Source organism: Scyliorhinus canicula, chromosome 1 (genome assembly GCF_902713615.1).
Source record: "Scyliorhinus canicula chromosome 1, sScyCan1.1, whole genome shotgun sequence".
Taxonomy (NCBI): Eukaryota; Metazoa; Chordata; class Chondrichthyes; order Carcharhiniformes; family Scyliorhinidae; genus Scyliorhinus; species Scyliorhinus canicula.
Window position 1 is genome coordinate 73178213 of NC_052146.1, and position 12223 is coordinate 73190435.

At 48.5% G+C, this 12223-nt stretch overlaps 1 protein-coding gene across 1 annotated transcript in view; it reads right to left on the reverse strand.

Moving 5' to 3' along the window:
• The window catches only part of gcn1 (GCN1 activator of EIF2AK4), a 175491-nt gene that overhangs the window by 123286 nt on the left and 39982 nt on the right, over positions 1-12223 (reverse strand). The window contains exons 10-12 of the mRNA XM_038793220.1: positions 8280-8354; positions 7523-7651; positions 4411-4461 (exon numbers count right to left, since the gene is read on the reverse strand). Coding sequence (XP_038649148.1) covers positions 4411-4461; positions 7523-7651; positions 8280-8354 — 255 coding nt within the window. The remainder of the gene's footprint in view (positions 1-4410; positions 4462-7522; positions 7652-8279; positions 8355-12223) is intronic.

Here is a 12223-nt window from a genome sequence, read left to right on the forward strand (position 1 = left end):
CACCTTTCCTCTCAATTTTACAAATTGCTAATTATTGGGGCCTGATCTGATATCAGTTCATTTCTGAAGGTTCTTTCCAAGATCTCTGCACAGAGAAAAGTAAGTTGGTTGTTAACTTAAAGTGGTATTTGAACTATATTGGTTTGTTTAATTGGAATATTCAGTGCCAGATTTAGGAAGCAGGTTAGAGTTCCTTGTTTGATTTAAGAACTGTTAACTGTAAAGGTACTTTGTTGTTAATGTGATTAATTGTGTTTAAATTAAAGTTTGTTTTAACATGAAATATATCTATTGGTCATTGTCATCACTCTTGTGGTGCACTCAACTTGCCGTACAGTTTTATAAATTGAAAATAGTTGGGTTCCCATCCGGGATCCTAAAATGGCAACAACTACGAGATTACAATCTGAAAACTCTAATGAAGGTGTTACCAACACGAGCTTGATTTCAAATCAGGGAAGGGAGGGGATACAAGAAAGTGGGGGAAGGAACATACAAGCGTACACTGATATTTCCCTTGGGTGACTGGAACAAAAAGACAATAACAATTAGTGCTGGAACAGAGATCAGAGGCTAAAAGATTAATTGAAATGTCAGGGGAAGGAGATCAGGCAAAATAAAATGCCTAACTCACTAACCTATTGGAAAGTTTATTTTTTTTAAAAAGTGTACTCTCTCATGATTGTCCCTTTTGACTTACAGAGCTGAATCCTAACAATATAAATGAATGAGCAGAATGCATTACTTAATCCAGCGACTGAATTTTCTTGTAGATTTTCTTTTCATCAGTTGAGTATTTGCGTCAGAGACCCATCATGACATTTAAAGAACCACCAACTCAATATAGAGTGCATTCATACCCCTGCAGGGATATATTCTATGTACCCAACTCAAGCGAACACAGGCACGGATTAGTAGCTCTGAAGCTTATGAAAGCCCTGCGCCGCCAAATGTGTGCAGGTACTTGTTGCAGTTCGCTACTTCTCTACTGAGTAGTACTACACTCCATATGCTTCACCTGATGTGTGCCCATGTATTTATATTCTGTAACTATTGTATACCCCGTTTTTCATGTATGCATGATCTGTCTGGATTGTACACAGAACAGTACTGTTCACTGTACCTCGGTACACGTGACTCCATATGCCTCACCCGATGCCTGTGCCTATACATTTACATGTTTGTCCCATTTTTTTTTCATGTATGGAACGGCTATGCAGAACAATATTTTTCACTGTACCTCGGTACACGTGACAATAAACAAATCCAGATTAACAAGGTTTTTGAGGAATTTTATGAGAGGTTGTACAGGTCAGAGCCCGGGGGAGACCGTGAGATGCAGGAATTTCTAGATGGGTTGGAGTACCCGAGGTTAGGGGAGGGGGACAGGGCTACATCAGAAGGAGCGATAGTGGAGCAGGAGATAAAGGATGCGATTGGGAGGATGCAATCGGGGAAGGCGGCAGGGCCGGAGGAATATAATAAAAAACTCAAGGATAAATTAAATGAAATGAATGAAAATTGCTTATTGTCACAAGTAGGCTTCAAATGAAGTTACTGTGAAAAGCCCCTAGTCGCCACATTTCGGCGCCTGTTCGGGGAGGCTGATACGGGAATTGAACCGTGCTGTTGGCCAGCCTGGGTCTGCTTTCAAAGCCAGCGATTTAGCCCGGTGCTAAACAGCCGGCACCCCCGATGGTGGGGATGTTTGAAGAGGCAATAGGGAAGGGGGTGTTGCCACAAACCTTGGGGGCAGGCATCAATTTCCCTGTTGCTAAAAAAAAATAAGGATCCAACGGAGTGTGGGTCGTACAGGCCCATATCACTTCTGAATGTGGACGCAAAAGTGTTGGCAAAGGTACTGGCGGGTAGGCTGGAGGAGTGCCTCCCGAAGGTGATAGGTGAAGATCAGACAGGGTTTGTGAAAGGGAGGCAGCTCTTTTCAAACATTAGAAGGGTATTGAACGTCGTTATGGCACCGGTAGAGGGGAAGGAAACAGAGGTGGTTGTGGCATTGGACGCTGAGAAGGCGTTAGACTGGGTAGAATGGGGGTACTTGATGGCAGTGCTGGAGCGGTTTGGGATTGGACCAAGATTTGCAAATTGGGTAAAGCTACTATATAAAGGAGCCGAGGGAGAGTGTCCGCACAAACAATATCAGCTCGAGATACTTTTCTCTCCACCGTGGGACTAGGCAGGGATGTCCTACGTCCCCTCTGCTGTTTGCACTCGTGATTGAGACGTTGACCATCGCATTAAGGAGTTTGGGGGAATGGAAATGAACAGTGCGGGTGGGGGGGGTTAGAGCATAGGGTGTCCTTATATGCCGATGACTTGCTGTTATACGTGTCAGAACCGAGTGTGTCGATAAGGGGGATATTGGGGCGGCTTTGAGTGTTTGGGTCTTACTCGGGGTACAAGCTGAATCTAGAGTGAGTATTTTGTGGTGTCTCGGCCGGGGGGGGGGTGGGGGGGGCTGCCATTCCGTATGACAGGGACTCACTTCCGAACCTGATGTATTACTACAGGGTGGCGAATGTGGAGAAGGTGCGGAGCTGGGTAAGAGGGGTTGATTCCCAGTGGGTCAGAATGGAGGAGAGTTTGTGCAGGGTGTCGGGATTGAAAGCATTAGCAACAGCGCCGCTCCCGATAGCCCCGGGGAAGTACTCCGGGAGTCCGGTAATAATAGCTTCATTGAGAATTTGGAGGCAGTTTCGCCAACACTTCAGGTTGGGGGCAGGGTCAAGGGAAATCCGATTCGGGGAAACCACAGATTTGAGCCAGGGAGGTGGGATGGAAATTTTCGGAAATGGGAGGAGAAGGGGATTAAGACATTAAAAGATTTGTTTCTCAGGGGTCGGTTTGCAGGGCTGAAGGAGCTGGAAGCGAAGTATGGGCTGAAGCAGGGGGAAATGTTTTGATATATGCAGGTTCGAGATTTTGCCAAAAAGGAGATACAGAACTTCCCGGTGGAGCCGGCCTCCACGTTGCTGGAGGAGGTGCTGACGACAGGGGGACTGGAGAACGGGGTAGTGTCAGCGGTCTACGGAGCTATTTTGGAGGAGGAGAAGGCACCACTGGAAGGGATCAAAGTGAAGTGGGAGGTAGAGTTGGGAGAGGATATGGAGGAGGGGTTCTAGTGTGAGGTGCACCGGAGAGTGGAATGCCTCCACCTCGTGCGCGAGGTTGGGGCCGATACAGCTGAAGGTGGTATACAGAGCACACTTCACAAGGGCGACGATGAGCCGATTCTTTGAAGGAGTAGAAGATGTGTGTGAACGTTGAAGGGGGGGGGGGGGGGGGGCAAATCACATTCATATGTTTTGGTCCCGTCCAAAGCTTGAGGATTACGGGAAGGAGGTTTTAAGGGTAATATCTCAAGTGGTGCACGTGAAACTGGATCCGGGCCCTCGGAAGGCCATATTCGGGGTGTCGGACCAGCCAGGGTTGGAAACGGGTGCGGCAGCAGATGTTGTATCCTTCGCCTCATTGATCGCCCGAAGGCAGATTCTGATGGGTTGGAGAGCAACCTCTCCACCCTGTGCCCTGGTGTGGCCAGGGGGAGATGGGGGGGGGGCTGTTGGAATTCTTGACTCTTGAGAAGGTTAAGTTTGAATTGAGGGGAAGGATAGAGGGGTTCTACAATTCATGGGCATTATTCATTATGCACTTTCAAGAACTGGATAACATTGAACATTAGTTGGGGGGAGGGGGCGATGGGTTTTAATGGTGGCTATGGGTGATTCCTGATTCCTTTTTGTCAGTTGTCTATATGAACATGTGGGCGAATGTTTTGGGTTTGGTGGGAGGATGGGATCGTTGTTATTGATATGGGGATTGACATATTTATTGCTGATTATTGTTTATTACTGATTGTTGTTAATTGTTGGTGGGCGTAAATTTGGGAGAAAATGTGAAAAAGGTGGAGAATAAAGAAATATTTAAAATAAAAAATAAATCTAAATAATAAACCCAAATCAACAGGCTAAAGCGTCAGCGTTTTGGTGAGCATCCAACTACTTATCCAGTGAGGAGTTACCTCTTCCCATTCGGACACTGGTTTGGAGTCTTATCAGGTGCCTTGCGAAGAGAATCAAACTTCCATTGACATGTCTACCCTGCAGTTTCCGTCAGCACGCCAGGCTCACTGAACAGATCAACCAATCGGTGTGGTGTGGAACTCTTGCAGGACCAATGGTTCCAGGCACCTTGATGTGTTTGGTTTGACAACTTAAGCTATAGACAGCGAGTAGTGTGTCTCCACTAAACTCACAGAAAGTCAAGCACAAACCGTCTAATTCAGGAAACAACACCTCCATAATACATCTCCATTTATTCCACAATAAGTAAAGATTGTATGAGCAGGTCGCTGGTCCTTTCGGTCTAAGTTGAAATATTTATATCACCAACCTGATAGCACACTTATCTTCTGAGAAACAGCCGTCAGTTTTCCCTCAGAACCTACAGTAAAGAAACAAATGGCAGTGAGAAATTAACAGCGATCACCCAACACCAGAAATCGACTTAACAAACTTGCATTTATATGGTGCACTGCACAACCCCAGGTCTCAAGGTACTTCGCAGCAAATTAAATACTTTTGAATTTTGAATTGCAGTCACAGTTTTAATGTAGGAAAATGCAGCAGCCAATTGTTCAAAAGATGCCACAACCAACAACCTGATCAAAGATGACGTAAACTGTTTGTGACCAAAGCCAAGACACAAGGAGAACGCCCCTGCTCTTCTTTAAATAATGCAATAGACTTTAAAATAGACCAGGAGAAACTGTTTAAAGGCGTTTAAAAAACAAGAGCATGACTGAGAATCTGGTGAAGAAAAAGCTGATGGCTGGATTTGGAAAATGGCCGGAATCAAAAGTGGAAATGCACTCTTTGGTTAAAAAAAAAAGAGCATGGATCAGAGTATTTATGAAAAGAAATGGAGAACGAAATAAACAGAATTGGGTTCAAAAGATTGCGGGTGGGGCCAGATGGGAAAAAAAACAGCAAATGGTAAATCTTCAGAAAAACAACATTGATGGCAACAAAAATAAAATAAGTGCAAAACAAAGAGAGAGAAAAAACAAGCCAGGAAGCAGAAAGGCGGGAGAAAGGTGTTGGAGAAAACTGCTGCTGGATTAGAGCCCTTTGGCACACTGGGAATGGGAGGGCCTTGTAACGCAGTCCTCTCCCGTCAATGATGGTGCAAGTAAAGCAGTACCACAACAGCAACTAACCAGTACGTTGTTAGACAACCGGCATTAGTACTACAATAACTGCATGAAAATAAAAGAGACCAGGCAGGGGTGTCCCCTGTCCCCCCTGCTCTTTGCACTGGCGATTGAACCGCTGGCCATGGCGTTGAGGGAGTCAGGGAAGTGGAGAGGTCTGGTGCGCGGGGGGGGGGGGGGGGGGGGGGGGGGGGGGGAGAGAGCACCGGGTATCGCTGTATGCGGACGACCTGCTGTTATATGTGGCAGACCCAGAGGGGGGAATGCCGGGGGTGATGGAACTGTTAGCGGAATTTGGGGGCTTCTCGGGCTATAAGCTGAACTTAGGAAAGAGCAAGGTATTTGTAGTGCACCCGGGAGATCAGGAGGAGGGAATTGGGAGGCTCCCCTTCAGGAGGGCAGTGAAGAGTTTCAGGTACCTGGGGGTGCAGGTGGCCAGGAGTTGGGGGGCTCTTCATAAGCTTAACTTCACCAGACTAGTGGAACAGATGGAGGAGGAATTTAAAAGGTGGGACATGGTGCCGCTATCGCTGGCGGGCAGAGTGCAATCCGTCAAAATGACGGTTCTCCCGAGGTTCTTGTTCCTCTTCCAGTGCTTGCCCATCTTTATCCCTAGGGCCTTTTTTAAAAGGGTGACCAGCAGCATCATGGGATTTGTTTGGGCGCATGGCACCCCGAGGGTGAAGAGGGTCTTCTTGGAGCGGAGTAGGGATGGGGGGGGGCTGGCGTTGCCCAACCTCTCGGGGTACTACTGGGCGGCCAACGTGTCGATGGTGCGTAAGTGGGTGATGGAGGGGGAGGGGGCAGCATGGAAACGGATGGAGAGAGCGTCCTGTGGGGATAGAAGCCTGGGGGCCCTGGTAACGGCGCCGTGGCCGCTCCCTCCCACGAGGTATACCACGAGTCCGGTGGTGACGGCTACCCTCAAGATTTGGGGGCAGTGGAGGCGACATAGGGGAGAAGTGGGGGGCTCGATGGAGGCTCCGTTAAGGGGGAACCATAGGTTCGTCACGGGGAACATGGATGGGGGATTTCGGGGATGGTATAGAGCGGGCATTAGACAGCTGAAGGACCTGTTTATCGACGGAAGGTTTGCGAGCCTGGGGGAGTTGGAGGAGAAATTTGGGCTCCCGCCGGGAAACATGTTTAGATATCTGCAGGTAAAGGCATTTGCTAGACGGCAGGTGGAGGGATTCCCTGCGCTCCCCGCGAAGGGGGTGAGTGACAGGGTGCTCTCGGGGGTCTGGGTCGGGGAGGGGAAGATATCCGATATCTACAAGCTTATGCAGGAGGTGGAAGAGGCGTCAGTAGAGGAGCTGAAAACGAAGTGGGAGGGGGAACAGATCGAAGACGGGACATGGGCTGATGCCCTGGAGAGGGTAAATTCTTCCTCCTCGTGTGTGCGGCTTAGCCTCATCCAATTCAAGGTGCTGCATAGGGCCCACATGACTGGGACGAGGATGAGTAGGTTCTTTGGGGGTGAAGATAGGTGTGCCAGGTGCTCGGGGAGTCCAGTGAACCATGCCCATATGTTCTGGGCATGCCCGGCATTGGAGGAGTTCTGGAAGGGGGTGGCGAGGACGGTGTCAAGGGTGGTGGGATCCAGGGTCAAGCCAGGATGGGGACTCGCGATCTTTGGGGTTGGGGTAGAGCCGGGAGTGCAGGAGGCGAAAGAGGCCGGTGTGCTGGCCTTTGCGTCCCTAGTAGCCCGGCGAAGGATTTTGCTACAGTGGAAGGACGCGAGGCCCCCAAGCGTGGAGACCTGGATCAATGACATGGCGGGCTTCATTAAGCTTGAGAAGGTTAAATTCGCCCTGAGAGGATCGGTGCAAGGGTTCTTTAAACGGTGGCAACCTTTCCTCGACTTTCTGGCTCAACGATAGGGTACAGGGACAGTAGCAGCAGCAACCCGGGGGGGTGGGGACGTTGATTATGTTGGCTTATTTTATTTAAATTTGATTTATCTAATTTTAATTTATGGTTAAGTTCTCTTGTTTGAGGGGGGGGGGGTGGGGGAATGTGATACATGTGATGTTACGGTATGGGGGGAATTGTGGGTGTTATGGGGCTGTTAGTTGCATATTACTGCTTTTTGCTATACTTGTTATATTTTCTGTAAAAAATTCCAATAAAAATTATTTAAAAAAATAAAGAAAATAAAAGAGGACAAACATGACACAAAATGAAAGTTATGCACATTAGCTAGACTGACAGGATATGCACCCACATATATACAGACCACACACACACATGCAGGGGGATTTCCTGGATTTTTGTTCTTTAATGACTTACCCCCGAGAATGGCAAAGAGGTGTCGGACAAGAGATTCAACAGCAGCCGGGTCACTGCATTGGTGAGTTAAGTTGCGTAGAGCTGTCACAGCCTCATCCATCAGTTGGGCATTGTTAGACTTCAGCTGGCCTGAGGTATAGAAAAGAAAATGACAAACTTGGGGCATTCAAATCAGCACACTGACTTCCTGCAACAACCTCGAGCCACCATTTTGTCAAATAAGTTAATTTACTCCTTTTTCTTGATTCGAGGTTTAGTTGGACCATGATACAGAAATACAGGAAACAAATACAATCAGATCCCCATTAATAGGCTAATGGGGTTGAATAAATTTATAAAAGCTGTCCATTTATTAGCAAGGACAGAGGACAAATCATTACACAGAATCATAGAATTTACAGTGCAGGAGGCCATTCGGCCCATCGAGTCTGCACCGGCCCTTGGAAAGAGCACCCTACCCAAGCCCACACCGCCACCGTAACCCAGTAACCCCACCTAACCTTTTTGGATGCTAAGGACAATTTAGCACAGCCAATCCACATAACCTGCACATTTTTGGACTGTGGGAGGAAACCGGAGAACCCGGAGGAAACTCAGGCAGACACGAGGAGAACATGCAGACTCCGCACAGACCGTGACCCAAGCCGGGAATCGAACCAAGCACCCTGTAGCTGTGAAGCAACAGTGCTAACAAGCCTAACTAATTACTAATACTAATTACCATAACTAATGACATGGTTCCCCACTTCACACTTACTTGCAAGGCCTTTGGCGATGTCCATGGCATATTGGCTAAGGTCAAGAGTTACTGAAGATAGTAGATAGCAGATGGCTGTAAGGAACAGAGTCAGTAAGTAAACAAAGAGAAACTCAATACATTACATCAGCCAGCAGGAATTCTATACAACTGTGTAGAAATGAAGAAAGTTTTGCATTTCTAAAGCATCTTTCACAACGCCAACGTGCTTTACAGTCAATGAAATACTTCTGAAGTATAGTGGCTATGCTAAGATGGCAGCAGATTTGTGCACTTCAAGCTTCCACAAACGTGTAATAACGAGCAGATAATTTGCTTTTGGTGATGTTGACTGAGAGATAATTATTGGCCAGGGTATCAGGGGGTACGCTTCAAAATACTGTCATGGGATTTTCTGCGTGAGTAGACATATCTCAGCTTAACATCTCAACCAAAACACGGGACCTCCGACAGTGCAGCATTCTCTTGGTACTGCATTGGAGAGTCAGAATGGACTTTTGCGTTCATAATCTTCGGACCCAGAGTCAAGAGTGCAACTAATTGAGCCGCGATTGACATATACTGTCGAAACTTTTAAAAGAAATGATTGAAAAACGTCTCAAATAGAATTTCTGGTCTCTTCCGATTTAGAGCTCTCAGTGGAGATAATGGCTTGAAGCTTTGGATATAAGGAATGGCGAACAGCTCAACTAACATTTATTCAAATTTTCAATATTTTAACATTTTTACAAAGAATAAAGACAAACCCAACATTAACCCCTGCCCCCCACCCCACAAACTGCCACCTCCTACCCCTTGACTGGAACCACTCCCCTCGCCCCTCCCATCTGCCCCTCTCAGAGCATATTTCATCTTCTCCAAGTATAGGAACACCATTCGGTCCCCCAGCCACACTGAGGCACAGGGGGGAGAAGCTAACCTCCACCACACAGGACCCCCCCCTGCGTGCGATCAATGAGGCGAAGCCTCTGCCTCCGCACCCATCTGCAACTCTGGCAGATGACATCCCGAATATGATTTCCACGGAACCAGGCTCCAAATCTACGAGTATGACCTCTGACGTGGCGCTAAAAAACAACCCCAAAATTTCTCCAACTTTGGGCAGGACCAGAAGATATGAACATGAGCTGGGCCCCTCCCGCTCTGTTCGCAGCTATTCTCCACCCCCTCAAACAGCCGGCTCATCGTCGCCTGCATTACGTGCGCCCTGTGCACTTAATTGAATCAACCCCAGCCTGGGACACAAGGTTGAGGTATTAACCCTCTGCAGCACCTCGCACCATAATCCCTCCTTCAACACCATCCCCAGCTTCTCCTCCCACTTGACCGTAATCCCGCACTGTAACCAATCACTGTTGTTGATGTACCATTTGTCAATGTTCTCTGTTGATTATTCTCTTTGTCTACTATGTACGTACTGTGTACGCTCCCTCGGCCGCAGAAAAATACTTTTCACTGTACTTTGGTACATGTGACAATAAATCAAATCAAATCAAATCAAATCCCTTCCATGGACACCTGATCCTCCTCCATGATCCTACCGGAAATCGCCGAAAAGACCCTACCCTCCAGCTCCATCACCGACAGCACTTCCTCCAGTAACGAAGAGGATGGTGCCACAGGAAGGTTCGGGAAGATCTTTCTCGCAAAGTTCCACATCCGCATGTATCTGAAGCCTTCCTCACGTTGGAGCCCAAACTTCACCCCCAATTCCTTCAAGCTTGTGAACTGCCCCTCCCTGGCTCAAACCCGTCATCTCCTTCACTTTTCCCACCTCCCAACCCTGGAACCTTGCAACCATCCTCCCTGGCTCAAACTCATGGTTCCCTCTCGTCAGCATCACCCTCGAGCCTGCCCTCAGCTTAAGTGCTGTCGGAATTGCCTCCAGATCTTCCGTGTGGCTACCATCACAGGACTCCCGAATTATTTCCCTGGGGCAAACAGTAGCGCCCATAATCCCTTCCAGGAAGGCACCTCCTTCCGCACCCATAAGGCCTCTATCTCCCTACTCCAGCCCTGCACCTCCTCCGCATTCGCTGCCCATTAATATCACAGCACGTCCGGAAGGGCAACCCTACCCCCACCCAACTTCCGCCCCTTTGGAGCACCGTTTTTCTAATCCCAGCCACCTTCCCTGTCCACACAAATAACAAGATCAGCCTAACTACCCCCATAAAAAAAATTACTTTGCTAACAAAAGTCGACAGATACTGTAAAAGAGACAAAAAAACATGCAGAAATGGCAGAATATTCATCCCCACTATGTGCATCGGGTCTGCCAATGACAAGGCGAGACTATCCCACCGAAACATTACCTCCCTCACCTTCCCAATCAAGCCCCCCCCCCCCCCCCCCCCCCCCCCCCCCCCCCCGGGAGAAGCCACCACAGAATACTCACTTTCCCCCAAATTCTATTTGTATCCCGAAATCTCCTCAGCAACCCCATTACATCCTCACCGGAGTGACCGGTGGGCCTTGTCCAATATGTAGTAGATGGGGTCCTCCCCTTCCCCTGTCAACTTATCGAACATCTCAGCAAAATACACTGCAGGCCTCCGGATCTCTAGCTCCTCAGGCAGGTCCTCCACTTTGGCTCTCAGCCCCACTGTTGCTTTCCACCCCCCTCCACACCCCTCGGGATGTGGAACTTTGCGAGAAAGATCTTCCCGAACCTTCCTGTGGCACCATCCTCTTCGTTACTGGAGGAAGTGCTGTCGGTGATGGAGCTGGAGGGTAGGGTCTTTTCGGCGATTTCCGGTAGGATCATGGAGGAGGATCAGGTGTCCATGGAAGGGATTTGATTTGATTTGATTTGATTTATTGTCACATGTACCAAAGTACAGTGAAAAGTATTTTTCTGCGGCCGAGGGAGCGTACACAGTACGTACATAGTAGACAGGTCACTGTGCTGTGACAATGCCTCCTCCACTCCCTGCATCTTCTCGCCTTGTTCCTGCACCGCCAACGTCTTCGGCAATGCCTTTTTCATTGGAGCAAGGCTCTCACCCACCCACTCGAGTGCGGTCATCACCTCTGTCCGATGCCTGTCGAAGTATTTTGGAAACAGTCGCTCAAATTCCCCGGCCATCACTTCAGCCACCTTTTCCACTGTGTTGGGTGCAGCCCTACCCAACGAGCTCTCTCCCGCCATCTTTTCTCCTGCTGAGCTCGCCACCACGTTCGGCAGTGGGCTTTTGCTCACTCCGTTTTTCCCTTTGTTCTTTCTTTTGGTTTTTGACATCCTTGAAATGTCTCAGACCTGCCCAGGACTTCTCACATGAATTTGTTTCCAAAACACGGTGTGTAACGAGCCTAAAAATGACGACACTGGTAGGAGCCAAACACGCAACCATCTCCTACATGCCCCAACCGCAAATCCACTAACAGCTCAACGCAAGGCGTTGCTGCTCCTTGTGGCTGTGAGGATGCCCTGACAAGCACACAATCGCGGTATTTAAGGCGAGAAGTTTAACCTTCCGATTGCTGGTTTTACTCTGTCCAGATTGCTGCACGACTCCCTATGACGATGGGGTCAAGATGGCCAGAACCACAGACACTTGGGCTGTTTGCTCTATACTCACCCTGGTTTTTACAGAGATTAACCCTAGCAGGTGTAAAGACTGTTCAAGGACATAGCTCTAGGTAAATCAACTGGCCTCCTGCTCCACTGCAACCCAACATTCAGCTCCTCGCCCCTCAACAATGCTCAATCCCTCCCCACCCGGCAATGCTCAGCAGCCCTTCCAGGGGGCGCGGTGGCATAGTGGTATTGTCGCTGGACTAGTAAACCAGAGACCCAGGATAATGATCCGGGGACTCGGGTTCGAAACCCACCACGGCAGGTGATGGAATTTAAACTCAATAAAAGTATCTGAAATTAAAAGTCTAGTGAAGATTGTCGTAAAAACCCATCTGGTTCACTCATGTCCTTCAGGGAAGGAAAC